General features: G+C 46.0%; 1 protein-coding gene across 1 annotated transcript; it reads left to right on the forward strand.

Moving 5' to 3' along the window:
* The first annotated feature begins 2,218 nt into the window (after positions 1-2,218).
* Positions 2,219-16,898, forward strand: Ddx18 (DEAD-box helicase 18). The gene is made up of 13 exons (XM_028854060.2): positions 2,219-2,405; positions 4,029-4,323; positions 5,993-6,084; positions 8,647-8,782; positions 9,101-9,201; positions 9,292-9,606; positions 10,893-11,032; positions 11,810-11,971; positions 12,641-12,793; positions 13,513-13,626; positions 15,181-15,237; positions 15,496-15,673; positions 16,599-16,898. Exons 1-13 carry the CDS (start codon positions 2,321-2,323, stop codon positions 16,739-16,741), a joined length of 1,971 nt encoding a protein of 656 aa, XP_028709893.1. The 5' UTR covers positions 2,219-2,320; the 3' UTR covers positions 16,742-16,898.
* The last annotated feature ends 1,343 nt before the right edge of the window (positions 16,899-18,241 follow it).

Raw genomic sequence — 18,241 nt, forward strand, 5'->3', positions numbered from 1 at the left:
AGCCCCACCTATTTCTCTCTCCTGCCTCACTATTGGCCATTCAGCTCTTTATTAGACCAATGGGTGTTTTAGACAGGCAGAGTAACACAGCTTCACAGAGTTAAACAAATACAACATAAACAAAAGTAACACACCTTACAATAATATTCTACAACAGGGTGGAGACAGGATCTTGACCCCCATTAAGTCTGAGGATTCGTAGAGACAGGATCCTTCCATCTGGTCTGAGATGTCGTAGAAGTAAACAATCTCTTAGTGGCTGTTGCTCTGCTTCTCTGATCTTTCAGCTTTCAACTTCAGTTTCTAACTCTGGGTTTTTATTGGTAAGACTAATTAGGATCACACTTCACAGATGGTCTTCAGTATATGCTGGAATCCCAAAGAAGTAGACTCTGAAGTCAGTGGAGGAATGGATGTGCTAGCAAGGGGAGGCCAAGCAGGAGATAAGCAAAAGTCTCCCAGCAGAAGGTGTGGCTTGGATTAAAGGTGTATCTTCCAACCTCAAGATCTGGATCAAAGGCATGTGTCTTCCCACCTCAAAGGTCTGGACTAGAAGTGGATTCATCCACTTCAAACCAAGCAAAAATAATCTCTCACAGGTGCGCCCTTCATTTCTATACTGTAGTTCATTCCAGATGTGGTCAAGTTGACAACCAATAATTGCCATCACAGATGTTATTTCTCAGGCACGATCCACCTTGAGACATGGTTTCTCCTGGGTCTCGGTCTCACCAGGATGCTGGCCACTGAGCCCCACTACAACTGGCTTTCTCGCTACAGGGAGTAGATGGAACTCGGGTCTTTGTGCTTCTGAGGCAATCACTTTCCAGACTGAGCCATCTCCCCAGCCCCAATTAAAACTTCTACACACTTAGGAGCAGGGGTGTAGCTCAGTTGGTATAGTGGCTGCCTACATGAAAGAGGTCTTGAGTTCAATACCCAGCACTAACACTGAAGACTCTATCTGCATGGCCATTCACAGTCTAGAGCGTGCGCGCGCACACACACACACACACACACATACAATGGATGCTGAATGAAGACTCACATGTCCATTCTGAGGCTAGGCTCTTTCTCAAGTGGTGCATGAACTTCCCTGACAGTGTGCAGTCTGTAAGGATTCTGTCCTTAATTATGTCATCAGCCTGATACTGCATCCCAGCCTAAAAAGCAGGTGGGCCCTCTCTTTCCTTTCTGCACCGTTTAACCAACACAGTCTGTAACTGTGATTCTATCTTCATGAAAGTCCTGTAAAAATCCAGTGTTTTATTTATGGACTTTATCATACATCTACCACACAACTAGCACTAAATAAATAAATAAATAAATAAATTTAGAAAACCCTGGATAATTGAGGGATAACTATGTTGTGAAAAAAGACATTTTGAGCCGGGCGGTGGTGGCACACGCCTTTAATCCCAGCACTCGGGAGGCAGAGGCAGGTGGATCTTTCTAAGTTCGAGGCCAGCCTGGTCTACAGTGTGAGATCCAGGAAAGGCGCATAGCTACACAGAGAAACCCTGTCTCGAAAAACCAACAAAAAAAAAAAAAGAAAAGAAAAGAAGGAAGGAGGAGAGAGGAGAGAGAGAGAGAGGAAGAGAGAGAGAGAGAGAGAGAGAGAGAGAGGAGGGAGGGAGGGAGGGAGGAGGAAGGAAGGAAGGAAGGAAGGAAGGAAGGAAGGAAGGAAGGAAGGAAGGAAGGAAGGAAGGAAGGAAGGAAGGAAAAAGACATTTGAGTAATACAGCACCTAAGCAAGGAGGTTCTTTTTTGTTTTTAGTGGGAGGGACTAGCCTAGACCCTGCCACGTGGACCAGGCTGGTCTCGAACTCACAGAGATCCATTTACACGTCCGCCTCCCAAGCAAGAAGCTTTAAAGATTTAACCATGCTCAGGAGCACAGGCAGGTAGATCTCTGTGAGTTCAAGGCCAGCCTGGTCTACAGAGCGAATTCCAGGATAGCCAAAGCTTTTGCACAGAGAAACCCTATCTTGAAAAACAAAACAAAAAAGTGTTCTGACTGGATACTGGCACACTCTAGCAGTGAAGGGAATAGAATGTGAGCCACGAGGAATTCTGCCTTCCAATCGGCCCTTTTTGTTCAGTTCTGGAAAACTCAAACTGCCATGCGTCTTCCACTCCTCCAGGGGGCGCTGCGCGGAACTCGGTCTCCAAAGGGGCCCCTAGCGCGCGCCGGCAACCATTTCCGCCCAGAAGCATTTCCGCCCCGCGGGTCGGCTGGGTCCCGCGACACACACTTCCGAGTTCCAACTGCGCACGTGCACCCGCTGCTCCGCGCAGCCTGCTCGTGCGGCCGGGCAACATGTCGCACTTACAGATGAAACTCCTGCGCAAGAAGATCGAGAAGCGGAACGTCAAGCTGCGGCAGCGAAACCTGAAGCTGCAAGGTGAGCTCTGTCGAACCCCGCGGTGGCGAACGACGTCGGGAACCCCGAAACTCCGCCGTGCGCCGGGCAGCTTCCGGCGGGTGCTGGGACGCACGGCACGAGCAGGCCGCCTGGGTCGTGGTTTTGGTCCCAGACTGTGCCAGCCTGGGTTTCTTAGTTCAGAGTGGGAGCAGGAGTCCTGGGTTTGCTTCCCAGGCTTCCGTTGGCTGGGCATACAGCAAAACTTAGAGTCCCCCATCATCTTTGGGCCCCACGTAGAACTTTAGATCTAGGTATTATACATTTCCATTCCTTTTATTTAATTGCGGGATCTCATCTCTCCCCCGAGCTTAGGAATTTTTCTTCTCGGCTCTTTCCCATCAATGATACTGCTTTCCCCTACGCATTCCCAGCTGCTGTTTTCTGCCGTCTGTCCAAGCGGGTTCTCTTCATTCCTGCAGCGATCCTCATCACATGTTAAGCTCAGAGCCCTCCCCGTGTTGTCGTGCCCAACTTAGTTTGTAAATCCCTTAACGTCTTGTTTTTTGCACAGCGATGTAAATAAAAAGTTGACACAAATGTCACCTTTCCCGTTGCAGTTTCTGTAGCTTTTTAAGGTTACCTGTAAGATATGAATCAATGGTCCCCAACCGTCCTACTGCTGCGACCCATAAAATTATTTCGTTGCTACTTCATAACTAATTTTGCCCTTGTTATGGATCGTAATGTACATATCTGATATGCGACCCTGTGAGGTGCTGGTGCATATTGTCACATCCCATGTAATATGCAACGGGTAGTAATTGAAAGAAAGCCTGGGGGGGGGGGCGTGGATTTAAGGCAAGTTCCTTCATTTAGTTGCTGTAGAATAATTAACACTAATTAGTAGCTACCTGACGTGGATAATGTAAACTCCTTTTTTCTGTGATCAGGAAACTTTGTAAAGATAGTTTGGAGCTTTAATATGGTAAATGAGTGGTTTTCATTAACTGAGTTTTCAGTTCACCAAAGTCTCAGGAATTTGGATTTGGATGATGTGAAATTATATAAGCAGTAGTTGTGGGAGTATGAAATAAATGTCATTCAGTTATGTTTATCAAATACTTAATGTTAGAAATATGTCTTCTCCTTGCTGCTTTTTAACGCCATTGATTTAATTATGTGACATGTGACATTGTTGGCATTTTCCTCTATGGCCTTAAACAGATAAGGTTTTTGTTTTGTTTTTATTTTTTCTTTCTTTCTTCTTTTGGTTTTCCAGAGTTTCTCTGGATCTCTGACTGGCTGTACAAAGCTGGAACTTGCTTTGTAGACAAGGCTGGCCTCAAACTCAAAAAGATCTACCTTCTCCTGCCTCCCAAGTGCTGGGATTATAGGCATGCACCACAATGTCGGATGAGATGAGCTCTTTTGAAGTTAAAATAAAGCAACTTTACTTTTCTGATACCTTTTTCTTTATAAAAAAAAAAGGGGGGGGTACCTTTTTTATAATAGAGAATGAACAAGTGGTTTCTACAGTGAACATAGAAGGAAAACTAAATGGTTGGAGTTCCAGAAACCATGGAATTTCTCTCTCCAAGGTCAGTGTTATAGGTAAGCTTCCTCTTCTGTGTTACAATGTAATAAGTTCTGTGTTTTTAACAGAAGCATCAGACACAAGCCTGTCACAGCCTCAAAACAGAGATGGGCCTAAAGAAGAAGTCAGAGTCAGAAAAGTTAAGAAAGCCATGAAACATTCTGTGAATGTGGGCTCAACAGAAGCACAAAGTGGAGACATGCCTGAAGAGATGGTAGAAAACTCGAAAGCTAAAAGATCACCCCAAAAGCCTACCCCTTTAACCAATGGGGAAACAGCAGCAACGCCTTCTCCTGATTCAGAACCAAAAAAGAAAAAGAAGAAGAAAAAGAGGAAAATGGCAAATGATGCTGGGCCTGGTAGGTTTGTTTTCTTTGACTATCGATCACTCGGGTAGCTTTTCAGCTGTTCACATTTTTTGGTTGTTGTATTTGTACAGCATCCCCTGTGTGCGCCAGCATATGAGAGACTAGTCTGGTAGCTGGAAGACACATTTACTGAAATGTGGAGAAGGGAAGTGGGTTTTAATTTTCCCCCAAATTTTTGTTGTGTTTTTAAATTCACTAACCTTGGAAAAGTTCACCTTTGGTAATAATTTCTTTAGATTTATAATACTGTACTGAGGAGTCGGGGAGCAGTTAGTTGGGCTTTTTAAGTAAACTGAGTATGCCATAGCATAGTGCTTATGTTTTGCATATTTCAGAGTTTCAGAACTTTAATTAGCACTGTGTGAATCTGGCCTGGTGATGGCAAATATCTGGGCCTTTTTGTATGAAGGTATTTGTTAATTTTATAAGGTCTTTACTTGTCTTTTGCCCATGTATTTTCTATAACCCCCTCCCTCATAAGGAGACTTCCTTGCAGAGCATATAAAATATCATGTAGGAAAATTGTGAGTAAATAAAAAACTTATTTCCCAGTGAGCAGAAAGTACAGGGCAGTGTTTGAAGAGCAGGAGGAAGGAAGGGGGTAGTAAATTCTGGTGAAGGATGAATGAGCCACTTGTTGAGATGTGAACAAATTGAGGTAGGGTGAGCCAGGCCAGCAACCTCTCCCGGCTCAGTGAACCCAGTGTGCAGTGTTAAAGTCATGGGTAGAATCTACTAGAAAGGTAGATTGGGACCATCCTGTGAAAGTCGAATACAGAAGTGAGAAGCTGGAAGGCTCTGCCATTCCTCCTCCTCCACTAAAACAACTTCCCAGCAATCCAGTTTCAGTCACCCAGCTAAGGAATCCTTGCACCTGCGTCAGTCTTAACTGTCTGGAACAGGAAGACATGAAGAGCCCCGAGCTCTTAGTGTTCATCTTCAAAGCAGAAGTGACTTGCAGACATGTAATGGCAAGAGGAGAAAATAATGGTGTTTGTATGAATTTAATTTAAATTGCTCTAATTGAAATGTGCTGCTTTCCTCGTAAAGTATGAGCTGTCCTGATATTAGTGGAACTTAATTTTTTTTGGTTTTACAAGACAGGGTTTCTCTGTGTAGTTTTGGTTCCTGTCCTGCATCTCACTCTGTAGACCAGAACTCGAACTCACAGAGATCCGTCTGCCTCTGCCTCCCAAGGGCTGAGATTAAAGGCATGCGCCACCCAGCTTAAATTGTTTTAAGGATAGTGTAATAGTTTAAGAAACTTTAAAACATTTGTTTTGTTTGCAAGTCATTTGTACCCCAAAATTTTAAATATTGAACAAGTCTCTTCCTGAAAAAGGTTTCTAACAAATAAATGTGGAATAATGTTAAACTTTGAAAAATATTTCTCTACATTACAGATCTTTGGTTTTCATTTGTTTTTTTTATTGTTGTTGTTGTTGTTTGTTTGTTTGTTTTGTTTTTTCGAGACAGGTTTCTCTGTGTAGCTTTGCCTTTCCTAGAACTCACTTGTAGCCAGGTGCCTCGAACTCACAGAGATCCGCCTGCCTCTGCTTCCCGAGTGCTGGGATTAAAGGCGTGTGCCACCACCGCCCGGCTTCATTTGTTATTTTAATAAAGGGGGGTTTATTGTTTACTTTTTATTTGTTTTTTAAACCAAGACACCAAAAAACGAAAACTGAAGAAAGCATTGGGGCTCACGAGGAAGCAGAAGATGGCAGGGAGGAGCCCAGCCTGCCCCTCGGACTGACAGGTGATGACGGCCAGGGACTTGCTTACAAGTGTCACTTTTCTCCGTTGCATGGTTGAAGGTTCGAGTGTGACTTTTCATTACCAGGGGAATGATTGTCAGCAAGCAGTGGCTTTTGTGTCTCTGTGCTGTTTTCCTTTATCTTCTACTTTGTGGTACCTTGGCACTTTCTCCATCCTTCTTTTTGTTTCTTTCTCTGCTTTCCTGATATTTCTATCCTCTCTGTTCTCACAGCTGCTGGGATCCTTAATGTTCAAGAAATTAGAATGGAATTTAGTGTTCCAGTCAGAACTATCTACTTGTTTAAGCTGTTTGACTTAGGGGATTTTGTTTGCTTGCTTTCTTCATTGTTAAAATACTGAGGTTGGACCGTTTTGTTTTGTTTTAAGACAGGGTTTCTCTGTGTAGTTTTGGTGCCTGTCCTGGAACTCGGTTTGTAGACCAGGCTGACTTGGAACTCACAGAGATCTGCCTGCCTCTGCCTCCCAAGGGCTGGGATTAAAGGCATGCGCCACCACTGCCCAGCAGTTGGACCATTTTAATGCTTAATCAAGATTGCTAAAGTGAGCTGGTGGTATAGTACTAAGCAGTCTACAGAGAAAAGAGAAAAACAGGCAAATTATAGAGGTGGTTCTCAGCCTGGATAATTTCTCACCCCAAGTCAAGCAACTAACTCTTCTGGTTTACCCAGAAATGTCCAGATTAGCACCAAAAGTTCTACATTCCCAGAGTGACTAGGGACAGTCTGCTGACATCTAGAGTGTGGAGGTTGGGTTCCACACAGCATCAGGATACATAGGATAGCCCCTCACCCAGCATACACAAGGTCCGGAATTCCCTACACGCAAAAGGGGTGTTCTCCAGCCCAGTGTCAGTTCAGATGTGGGCTGTATCCCAGTGAACCTGCCGAAGTGGAAGAAACGCGCTCATAACTCTTGTTTGTTTGTTTGTTTGTTTGTGTATCCCAACCACAGTTTCTTCTCTCCTTCCCGTTGCTCCACCCCCAGCCCCTCCCCTCCTCTCCCCCACCTCATCCACTCTCCATTTCTCTTGAGAAAAGGGCAGGCCTCCTGTGTATATCAGTCAGCCATGGCATATCAAGTTGCAGTGAGACTAGGCACCTCCTCTGCTATTAAGGCAATGCAATAGGAGGAAGGGTCCCCAAAGCAGGCAACAGAGCCAGAGACAGCCCCTGCTCCCTCTGTTATGAGTCTCACAAGAAGACCATGCAACATACGTGCAGAGAGCCTGTGTCAGTCCCACGCAGACTCCCTGGTTGGTAATTCAGTCTCTGAGCCCCTATGGGCCTAGGTTTGTTAATTTTTTTTTAGGTTTTCTCATGGTGTCCTTGAACCCACTGACTCCTACAATCCTTCCTCCTACCCTCTTTCACAAGATTCCTGGAGCCCCAGCTGACGTTTGGCTGGGGTCTCTGCATCTGTTTCCATCAGTTGCTGGGTGAAGCCTCTCTGATGACAGTTGGGCCAGGTGCCAACCTATGAGTATGGCAGATATCATTAGAAATCATTTCATTGACAGCACACGCACGCACGCACGCACGCACGCACACGCTGCCCCAGTTGTGTTTAGTTCTATCCTAAGCCTCTGGGCTGTCCAGCCTCTGGGTCCTGGCCCTCCCAGCATTGTAAGGGGTGAGCTCCCTCTCATGGCATGGGTCTCAGGCCGAACCAGTCATTGGTTGGCCATTCCCACAGTTTCTGCACCACTTTTACCTCAGCACATCTTGTAGGCAGGACAAATTGTAGGTCGAAGGTTCGGGCTCTGTATCCCCCATTGCTAGCAGTCTTATGCTCAGAACTCTTATTTGGCCTCCAATTGGGAAAAAAAAAAATCATCTAACAAAGCCTCTTTTAAAAAAACTATTATATACCTATTAATTTATCAAATGCCACACTGAAAATGCAAGTCAAGGTTTGGTTATGGGTGTGTTTTCCCACAACCAGAAGGAAGAAAGCCTGGAGGTGACCATCAGTCACAAATAAGGACCACCATTACTACCAAGCTGAAAAGCCGCAGCTGAGGTCAGGGCATGGCTGAGTATGTGGGTCATGGGAGCTCTCTGGTGCCCTGACTACTAAAGAGCCACAGGATGCTGTCGATTTCTTGGGAATCTTGTTGGACTCTGGTTGTCTACTTTTTGTTTTAGGCTTCAGTTTTTATTATGTTTAATTTTTATACTTTTTTATGTCTATCGTACTTTGCCAGCTTGTATGTATGTGCATGCCTGGTGCCATGAAGATAGAAGTCATTTTACCCCTGAGACTGGGATTGTGGGTTGTTAAGAGCCACTGTGGGAGCTGAACCACACCTAGGTCCTCTGCAACAGCAGCCAGTGCTCTTACCCACTGAGCCGTCTCTCCAACCCTCACGTTTACACTGTCATTTCTCTGTGGACTCTTTTCTCATTATTACCTGTTAGCAGTGATGGAGCATTAGTCCCTTCCTGCTGTAAGATACTCTTAAGAACTGGCATGGATTTAGGTGGCTGTGGCAGCACTCACTGGGAACAGAGCAGCCTTCTGACAGTGACCAATCTCCACTTAGGTGCTTTTGAAGACACTTCATTTGCTTCCTTGTCGAACCTCGTCAACGAAAACACTCTGAAGGCTATAGAAGAAATGGGCTTCAGGCACATGACCGAGATCCAACATAAAAGTATCAGGCCACTTCTGGAAGGCAGGTATGGTGGACACTGGTACTGGGACCTTCCTGTCTGCTCTCAGGACTGGAGTTGTAAAAGAACTATGTGTGTGTTCCCGCTGATTTTGTTCTCTGTATAGGTTCATGCCTGGCTGTATTAAAGGCTTGGGTCATTTACTAGTGTTTGAAGAAAATTGTAGCAGTCTTTCTTTGTGAGTTAGGTGCATGCCGAGGTGGCTAGGCAGGGACTGTGTTTTGGGGTTCTCACTTAGTGCCTAGAACATGCTCCTAGCTGTGGGGGTGTTGAGTGTGCATCTGCACAACTTGAATGAATGTCCTTCTCTTCTGCCATGCTAAGGGATCTTCTGGCAGCTGCGAAAACAGGCAGTGGCAAAACCCTTGCTTTCCTCATCCCTGTCATCGAGCTCATTGTCAAGTTGAAGTTCATGCCCAGGAATGGTAAGTGTCTGTCTTTCTGCTATCATTTAATAGGAGGTGAGCCTCATGAGGACTTGTGGAGATGGCCTTCTGTCGCCTTTTGCCTTTTAGGAACAGGAGTCCTGATTCTCTCTCCTACCAGAGAACTGGCCATGCAGACCTTCGGTGTTCTGAAGGAACTGATGACGTACCATGTTCACACGTATGGGCTAATCATGGGGGGCAGTAACAGGTCTGCTGAAGCGCAGAAGCTCGTCAATGGCATCAACATCATCGTGGCCACCCCAGGCCGGCTCCTAGACCACATGCAGAATACTCCAGGGTTTATGTACAAGAACCTCCAGTGTCTGGTTATTGATGAGGCTGATCGTATCTTGGATGTTGGGTTTGAAGAAGAATTAAAGCAAATTATTAAACTTTTGCCAGGTAAGTAGGCAGCATCTGCATGGGGCTCACAGAGTAGGTAGGGGTCCGTGGTTGAGATCTTGTAAGACAAATACTGTTTTGGTACCAAAATTTTACTGTGGCTCTAAAATTCCTTGTAGGAGTTGAGCTATTGGGCTGAGTCCCTCTTCTGTTGTCCCTGTCCTTATCTCCATGGAGGCAGTCTTTTCTTTCTGTGTTCTATTCATGGCAGAAATCTTTCTATGTGATAAATTGCTTCTGTTTATAAGAAAGCCATGATCCTGTACCTTGTACGATGCTGTACGGAAATATATAATTGACAGAAGAAACCCGATGTAATTAGCTGGGCATGGAAGCAGGAGTTCAAGGTCATCTCTGAGACCTTGACTCCAGAGAGTTTGACCCCAGAGCTACGTGAGACCCTGCCTCAAAAAAAAAAAATAAATTAGGGCCTAGAGAGCTGGCTCAGCAGTTAAGAGCACATACTGCTCTCGCAGAGGACCCAAGCTTAGTTCCCATCACCCACACTACATGGCCACCACTTGTAACTCTATCTCCAAGGGAATCTAACCCTTCTGGCTTCTGAGGGCACTTTATTTACTACACAGACACATTAAAAAAATAATAATAAGTAGACCATTCAAATTCAAATCTGTAGTTTTTGGTACTCTAATGTGTGTAGCCCTTGAAAATCTTAACCACAAACAAGATGATAGGCATGTCCTCCACCTCAGAAATCCATGCCCATTTGCAGTTCCCCACCCCCATACAAGTAACTTCCGTTTCAACTGTTAACCACCTTTTTCTGTCCTTATACATGAGCCTACGTTTTCTGAAATGTATAATATAGTAGGGCAGGCAGTATGTACTATTCTTTTTACCATGCAGCTTATTTTAGATTCTCAGGGTGCTGCATTGAGAGTACAGTACATTTATTTGTTCAGCTGTTGACAGATATGTATGCTGTCTGCAGCTGCTGACATTTCCTATACATGTTCACTACAAGTTGTTGTAAGGTTTTTTTGGCTCCTTTTCTCATGAATATCTTCAAGAAGGCATTGATGGGAGCTGGGGAAGCCTTAACCACCCATCACTTGGGTTTCATTTGCTTAGGATGGATGTGTCCATTTCGCCTAAGTTACCATGTTTATAGACCTAAAATTCACAGTATAACCTTTTTACTCTTGATATCTGGAGAATCCACACCAATAGCACATCCCCTCCTCCTGGAATTTCTGCTTGAAGTGTAATCATGAAGTGATTGTGAGATTCTTCGGAAGGTTTGGGTTATTCTTGTGTCTTTTCAGTACGCAGGCAAACCATGCTCTTTTCTGCCACACAAACTCGAAAAGTTGAAGACTTGGCAAGAATTTCTCTGAAAAAAGAGCCATTGTATGTGGGTGTTGATGACGATAAAGAGGTTGCCACGGTGGATGGGCTTGAGCAGGTATTGTTTATAAGTAGCTTATACTATTAAAAAATAAATAAGGAAAGCCATAGGGTCTACTTGTGTTACCTGTAGTGAGTTCCAGAGAGGTTGGGGGATGTGCTGTTCAAATGATCCAAGATGGACATAAGTCAGAGCAGCAGACATGTGAACTCGATGGTCCAGCCAGTGTCTGTTCTGTTGATGCTGCTTTTTGTGGGGGAAGCATTATCAGTCGCTGCTGATTTGAAATGCAGCTAGAACTTGGTTTTAGTAATCTCCATAACATAAAGTGCCAGAGAGTTGGGTGATAGAGAGAACACTGGCTTGGGGGAGCCGGCGCAGTGCTTGCAAGGTAGAGGAGAGGTGCCGGGTCTGACAAGAAAACAAGTTTCATCTTGAGAAAGTGTGTGTTTGAGAGAGTGCATGCATGCATGTGATGTCTGGTGTCTTCCTGATGACTCGCCATTTGAATATTGAGGAGAGTCTAATTTGAACCCAGGGCCTACAGACTTAGCTGATCTAGCTAGCCAAGTGGCCCCATGAATCCCATCTCCTGAGCACTGGGATTACATGGTGGCTGCCACACTTACCAGCATTCACCTTTACCTGCTGAGCTGTCTTCGTAGCCCCAAGGTAAAGTTTGGATGAGTAAACAGTTCCATGTAATTGGAGTTGATATAGTCCTTCAATGTGTCAGAAGGCTCTGCAGTATATTGCTGTGTTCAAACACATTTTTTTGCTTAATGAAGCTACAAAATGCCTTTGTGAGTAATCTATTTACTTGCACCATTTCAGGGATATGTTGTGTGTCCCTCTGAGAAGAGGTTCCTTCTGCTCTTCACATTCCTTAAGAAGAACCGGAAGAAGAAAGTGATGGTCTTCTTTTCATCATGTATGTCTGTGAAGTACCACTATGAGCTACTGAACTACATTGACCTGCCTGTCTTGGCCATCCATGTAAGTAGTGGCGATGAGCTTGTTGGGAAGAGGTAAGCCTGTGAATGAAGTTCGGTACATTTTGGGATTGGAGATACTGCTTACTCCCTCTGAACATAGATTTGAATGGTTCATCTCCCAGCTGATATCAGTGTGTAAGGGGAGAGAACAAGGATCTGAGAGCAGCTGTGATTACTTGAAGAAGATTAGACAGTGAGGCTCACAAGGCTCCACCCCTCCCTGAGGATCTACAGGAAGCTAATGGTTGTTAGAGAGACATTTCTTCAGTGGTGTAGCACGGGTTGGTGCCCATGTGCCTGCAAGCACCCCTCACCCGTGCCCCTGTACGCTCATCAGATCACACACAGACATGGAGGGAGAAGGGCATGAGTTGGGAAGAGGAAAGAATCTTAGGAAAGGGTGATAGGGTCAGTGTGAGTGGAATATATGATAGGTCACATGAAACTGTTGTAACTAGACACATAATAAAAACCTTAAGAAGAAAGTACTAAAAAAGCAATGAGAGACACCCATCCTCTCAAGGGCTTGGGGTCCGTTTGGGAACGTAGGGCCTGGGCCAGAGTAAGCTTGAGCTAAAGTGTGGTAGCAGCTCCACAGTTGACTGGTTCTCCGTTCTCCTCTCAGAAACAACTTGAATGGGTTTTGTGCTCTTGTTGCTTTTGAATCTAGGGAAAGCAAAAGCAGAATAAGCGAACAACCACGTTCTTCCAATTCTGCAATGCAGATTCAGGGATACTGCTGTGCACAGATGTGGCTGCCAGGGGGCTGGACATCCCGGAAGTGGACTGGATTGTTCAGTATGACCCTCCCGATGACCCCAAGGTAACAGGTGTCTTCAGAATGGATCTATGATGAGGAGTGCACTTGCTGTCCAGAGAAGCATGTCCTTTCACATCCATGATGCTTCCCTGTACGGAACAGCTTCCCCATCAGCAGGAGGGTATTACTGGTGTTGATAGGTGTCAGGGACCTCATGGGGCCAAAAGGGGTGTGTGAAGAGATTTGAGGGGTGTCTGTGACTTTCAGTTAGGAATGTGAAATCCTTGGACTTGTGTCCAACTGGTGTCAGAAGGAAATGGCAATTGTATAAGGAAGTAGATAAAAGTAATGTTTGTAGTAGTTAAGTACCCCTGTAAAGGCCAGGCCTGGTAGAGTCCTAATCAGCAGTGAGTTATAGTAAATTGTCAGCTAGCTTTGAAACATCATTTTCATAGGAGGTTACTTTGAAGATGAACTATACACCCAGTAGTTATCTTACTGGGTCAGTGTTGATGTGACTACCTTTGAGGCTTCTCTTACACTTGTTGGTATGGCTGATATGTGCAGCTTCTCTTCCTGCCTTGGTGTTTGGCCCTGTTAAGGGGTGGTGTCTGCAGAGGGAATGCTGGCCCAGTGTTAGCAGGGGTGGTGAAGGTGAAGTTGGCCCTGCCCTGTGATTGGTGCATGTGTGCTGGCGTGCTTCCTTCCATCACAGGACACAGTGAAAATGCTGGTGGGGACTCATGAAGAGGTCATAACCCAGCTTTCTTGCCTTGCCACAGGAATACATTCATCGTGTGGGTAGAACGGCCAGGGGCCTGAATGGGAGAGGGCACGCCCTGCTCATCCTACGCCCTGAAGAGTTGGGTTTCCTTCGTTACCTGAAGCAATCCAAGGTAAGGGCCTTTGTTTGGAGAGCTTTAAGTTGGGAGGAAACCCCTCTTGCTATGAGGATTCTTCTCAGGTACCATCTCTATAGAGTAGGGGTTAGCTGAAATCGAGGTGATGCTGTCAGAACAGGTGCCGCAGGTCACTAGTTGAGATGTTATGTGCTCCTGGCCCAGGAGGCATTGACAGAGGAATGAGCCGTGGCTCAGTTCCCCAGCTGTTTCCTCTGCCTGATGGAGCTCTGCAGCCCTGGTCAGCCCCGCCCACTCCCCAGCATCCCTGCAGTCCTCTGTGCAGATCTTGTAGAAGAGCAGCAGATCTGTGCTCTCCTGTGCCAGCCTCCTCTTCCTCCCTCCCTCCCTCTTTCCAACACATTCTGGTCCTCGTGCTCCCAAGTCTCCCTCTGCAGCTCTGCTGCATCCCTCAGCTCAGCCTCCTGCCACTCCCTTCAGGGCTGACCACCTCCACTGGCTCTGCCTCCTCAGTCTGCCTCTTTAGGAAAGTGGTCTGTATATTTTCTGGTCACCATCGCCTCAATCCCCAGCCTACCTGGCTTTGCCCTTATGCCAGCTTGCCAGGACAGAATGCGTCCAGACTGTATTTGGCCTGCTTATTGATGGACCTAGTGGGTACATGGTAGGCCTGCTTGTCCCTGACACTGGCACCGTGACACCCTCCTGACAGTCTTACCACATGGATTTTCCCTTTCCTACAATACGGCACAGTTCCCTGAAGTTGCCCTGAGGCCTCTGCACCCTCGCCAGCTGCTCTTCCTGGATCTCGCAGGACACTGGTTTCAGCACATTGTCTGACCTCTAACCTTCTGTGCTCCCAGCACACAGATGCACCTTGACAGGTTGCTCCATCACTTACCTACGTGCTCTGTGGGACTACAAGCATGCCCTCTGTGGGGAGGGCAGGAGCCAGCCCTTATAGACCTATTTTCTTTCCCAATCTATAGCATAAACACAGGCTCTGAGCTTTCCCAGTTAAGGAAGAGGTAATAAGTGATGAATCCTTGGGGGAGCTGGAGTCATCCAAGCGTGGGTGGGCTTGGTGTCATGCACCAGACACAAGGCAGAGTGGTATTGAGGCCCCTCTCCTGGTATAGAAAAAGAAGTGGTCATCCCTGGCATGGATTACACACCTGTAATCCCGCAATCAAGACACAGAGGCAGAAGGATCTCAGCAGCCTCAAGACCAGCCAGGACTACGTAGTGAAACCCTGTTAGGAAAAAGGAGAAAGTAGGAGTCATTTATCACTGTGAAGGTCAGGGTCTTAGCAGCCACTGGCCTCTGCTCATCTTCCCTCGGCTTTTGAGGAGGGAAGAAATGCAGGCTTGCACATAGGATTCGTACAGTCTCAGCAGGGCGGAGACGGAACGCCGTAGTGACAGGAGACGGCAAGCAGCGAATCACAGTCCGTCCTGGGGCTTCCACAAGCCCAGGCATCTGTCTTCAGAACCAGAACTGTCTCTGCTGTTGCTGCTTATGGGACACTTCACCCTTCATGCAGCTAAAACTGAGTGCCTCTTACTGATACGTGAACTTTGTTTCTCTAGGTTCCATTGAATCAGTTTGACTTTTCCTGGTCTAAAGTTTCTGATATTCAGTCTCAGGTATGCTTTTGTTTGTTTTCGTTGTCTTCTGGGGAAGAGATCACCTGTCTGTCCCAGTACTGCCTTGCGGAGTTTGGCAGTCACTCTCCCAAGCTCCCTCCCACTTGGGAATGATGCTGGCCTGCACTGTGGGGTCCTTAAGGTTTCCTTCTGCCTGGTTTCCCAAGAGTTCAAAGCAGATCAGGTGTACTAGGATGAGTGTTTTTATAGGATAACTATTCTAATAACTGAGGGCTGCCTTTTTTCCTTCTGTTTCAGCTGGAAAAGCTGATTGAGAAGAACTACTTTCTCCATAAGTCTGCACAGGAAGCGTACAAGTCCTACATTCGAGCGTATGACTCGCACTCCCTCAAGCAGATCTTTAATGTGAACAACTTAAATTTGCCTCAGGTCGCTCTGTCATTTGGTTTTAAGGTCCCTCCCTTCGTGGATCTGAGTATCCTTTTCTTTGTTACTACATTGTGCTGCAGTGAAGGGCGTTAGTGGGACTGTGGGGGTTAGCAGTGAGCTGGTACAGCTGCCCGCCAAGGCTCTGAGTTTATCCTAGCCCGCGTTTGTCTGTCTGCAGTAGCATAGGACATGGGGCTAGGAAGAGTGTCAGCAAGGACTCGTCACTGAGGTGGGAATTACCAGACTAAGGCAGCTCAGGATTTAAGTCTGTAAAGTACTAAGGATGGCATGGTGGATAAAAGCATTTTCCCAGCAAGCCTGGCAACCCAAGTTTGATTCCCCGGACCCACAATGGACGAAGAGAACCAAACATCTCGCAGTTATGACACACTACATCCATACACACAGAATAATATTAGAGAGAGAAAAAAAAAACATGACTGTCAGTGAAAGGCAGGTAGTTGTGTCTTCTGGGTAGAAGCAGAGAGATGGGAAGTAGCAGCTCAAGAGAGTGGATAAGAGCTTTCAGAGTTCCCAGCCTCAGAGCCTTTGGGGGAGTTGTTTATCTGTACGGAAATGGGAAGGCTGGCACAGAAAACAAACCTAAGCCTTGCTCCAGATAAAGGTAAAAGGAACTTCCCAGTTGGTTCTATTGCAGTGTGTGTGTGTGTGTGTGTGTGTGTGTGTGTGTATTGACTCGATATTTTCTGAAGAAAGAACCAGATGTGAAGAAGACTGCTTTGAATGCTGCTGTAGTAACTCTGAGGGAATTCCAGGGCAGAGTGGTTAAAGTCATTCCTGTTCATTTTGATGTACACGCTCATTGTCCCTCCTGGTCCCCTGCAGGTTCCTTGTTCAGCCTCAGGCCCCACGTCTCCGTTTGTCTAGCAGAGACTGGCACAGGGCATGTTGGGGTTTCCTCTAATGTAGCTTGTCCTTTGTTGCTTGGCTTCCTTAACATTCACCTGTAGACGTGAGCAGCCATGATGGCAAGCTTAAAAAGAGAGGAGGTGGTGGTGGATTCGGCTACCAGAAAACCAAGAAAGTGGAGAAGTCCAAGATCTTTAAACACATCAGCAAGAAGACAGCAGACCGTAGGCAGTTCTCCCACTGAAGGGAACGGCTTTCCACCCGGACTGACTTTGCCCTAATTTCTCCTTTCTCTTTAAAAAGGAACTTTTTCAATCACCTTTAGGATCTTTCTGTCTTTACTATGATGATAATATTTTATTTTTAAATACTCCCATAAACAAACCGTGTCTTTTTTCTAATGCCTTTTATGCCTTTCCCTTTTGGTATGTATAAGGAGGGTTGCAGTGATGTAACAAAAATAGGCTTGTTTTTTATTTCTTGGACCTTCACAATAACCTGGAGCCCCTGAAAATGCTGAAGATACAGAGGGCAAAGACTATTGGGAGGAAACAGACAGTGGTGTCTGTCACTGGGGCTGAGAAGGTGACTCAGTGGATAAAGTGACACTGCACAAATACTAGGACCTGTGTTCAGCATCCACAGCAGCGCGTGGAACTCCAATGCTATGGAGCCAGAGACAGGCAGGTCCCGGAGCTCCTGGCCAGCTGGTCTAGCCAAATGCAGTTCCATGTTCAGTGAAAAAACCCTGTCTCAACAGTAAGGTGGGAAGCGACTGAGGAAGGTATGCCAAGATAACTTCTGACCTCCACACGTGCACACATGAACTGGACATAAAAGTGGTACCCTTTTGTATGTTCCTGACTTTCAATGTGGTTTTTGTTTGATTTTTTTTGTTTTTTTGGTCTGGGGAGATGAATAACATGAGTTCAAATCCCCAGAAACTGCTTAAAATTCAGGCATTGTAGGGCCTGTACAATTCCAGCATCCCTATAGCAAGATGGAAGGAGAGACGGGTGAATCCTTGGACAACTAAGGGGAGTCCACAGAGATGACCACTGAACCACAGTGTAGCCAGTTTTGAAAGTATTCCAGTTAGCTGGGACTACACAGGTATTTGGGACCCAAGTGTAGCCCCAGGCATTTGAACAGGAGACTTAAAGGCAAAAAGCACATGCTAGCATCTTGTTCTGCAGCTGGAGGGAGAGGTTTTACACAAGCAAGCAAATTATTAACAAGCTAAGTTACCTGGGGCATCTTGACCTCAGGTTCCTGGGATAGGGTGATTTTCTATGGGATTCTCCATCAAGGAGATCAAATTCAAGTTCAGCCTGAAATGGCCTCAGCAAAAATACAAAATGGAGGAGCCTCTGCACTGTCTTGCCATGTCACAACTGGAATACTGTGTTTAAGAAGATGGAAGGCAAAGACTGACAGCCACTATCCTCCTACACATGGTGTGATGACAGGCACATGCCTGTACACATATCTGTAGGAATAAGAAATGTTTGAATGAAGTGCCCTGACGGGGAGGAGGAGAGAGAGGTTAGATATTGTCGACTCTCACAGCAAGAGAGGTGCGAGACCAGCAGTAACTTAGCAAAGACTTCTGGGACAGTTTTCCTGTAAGCAGGCTGAATTCACAGAGCCTCCTGTCTCTACCTCCTAAGAATGCTAGGATTAAAAGCATGCACCAGGTGGTGGTGGCTCACGCCTTTAATCCCAGCACTCGGGAGGCAGAGCC

Source organism: Peromyscus leucopus, chromosome 15 (genome assembly GCF_004664715.2).
Source record: "Peromyscus leucopus breed LL Stock chromosome 15, UCI_PerLeu_2.1, whole genome shotgun sequence".
Lineage (NCBI taxonomy): Eukaryota > Metazoa > Chordata > Mammalia > Rodentia > Cricetidae > Peromyscus > Peromyscus leucopus.

Bases quoted from the DNA above. Each gene is read 5' to 3' on its own strand.
- Ddx18 (XM_028854060.2), top strand. From the start codon at position 2,321: ATGTCGCACTTACAGATGAAACTCCTGCGCAAGAAGATCGAGAAGCGG. The intron at 11,033-11,809 runs GTATTGTTTATA...GCACCATTTCAG, and splicing joins CGGTGGATGGGCTTGAGCAG to GGATATGTTGTGTGTCCCTC. The intron at 11,972-12,640 runs GTAAGTAGTGGC...TTTTGAATCTAG, and splicing joins TGCCTGTCTTGGCCATCCAT to GGAAAGCAAAAGCAGAATAA.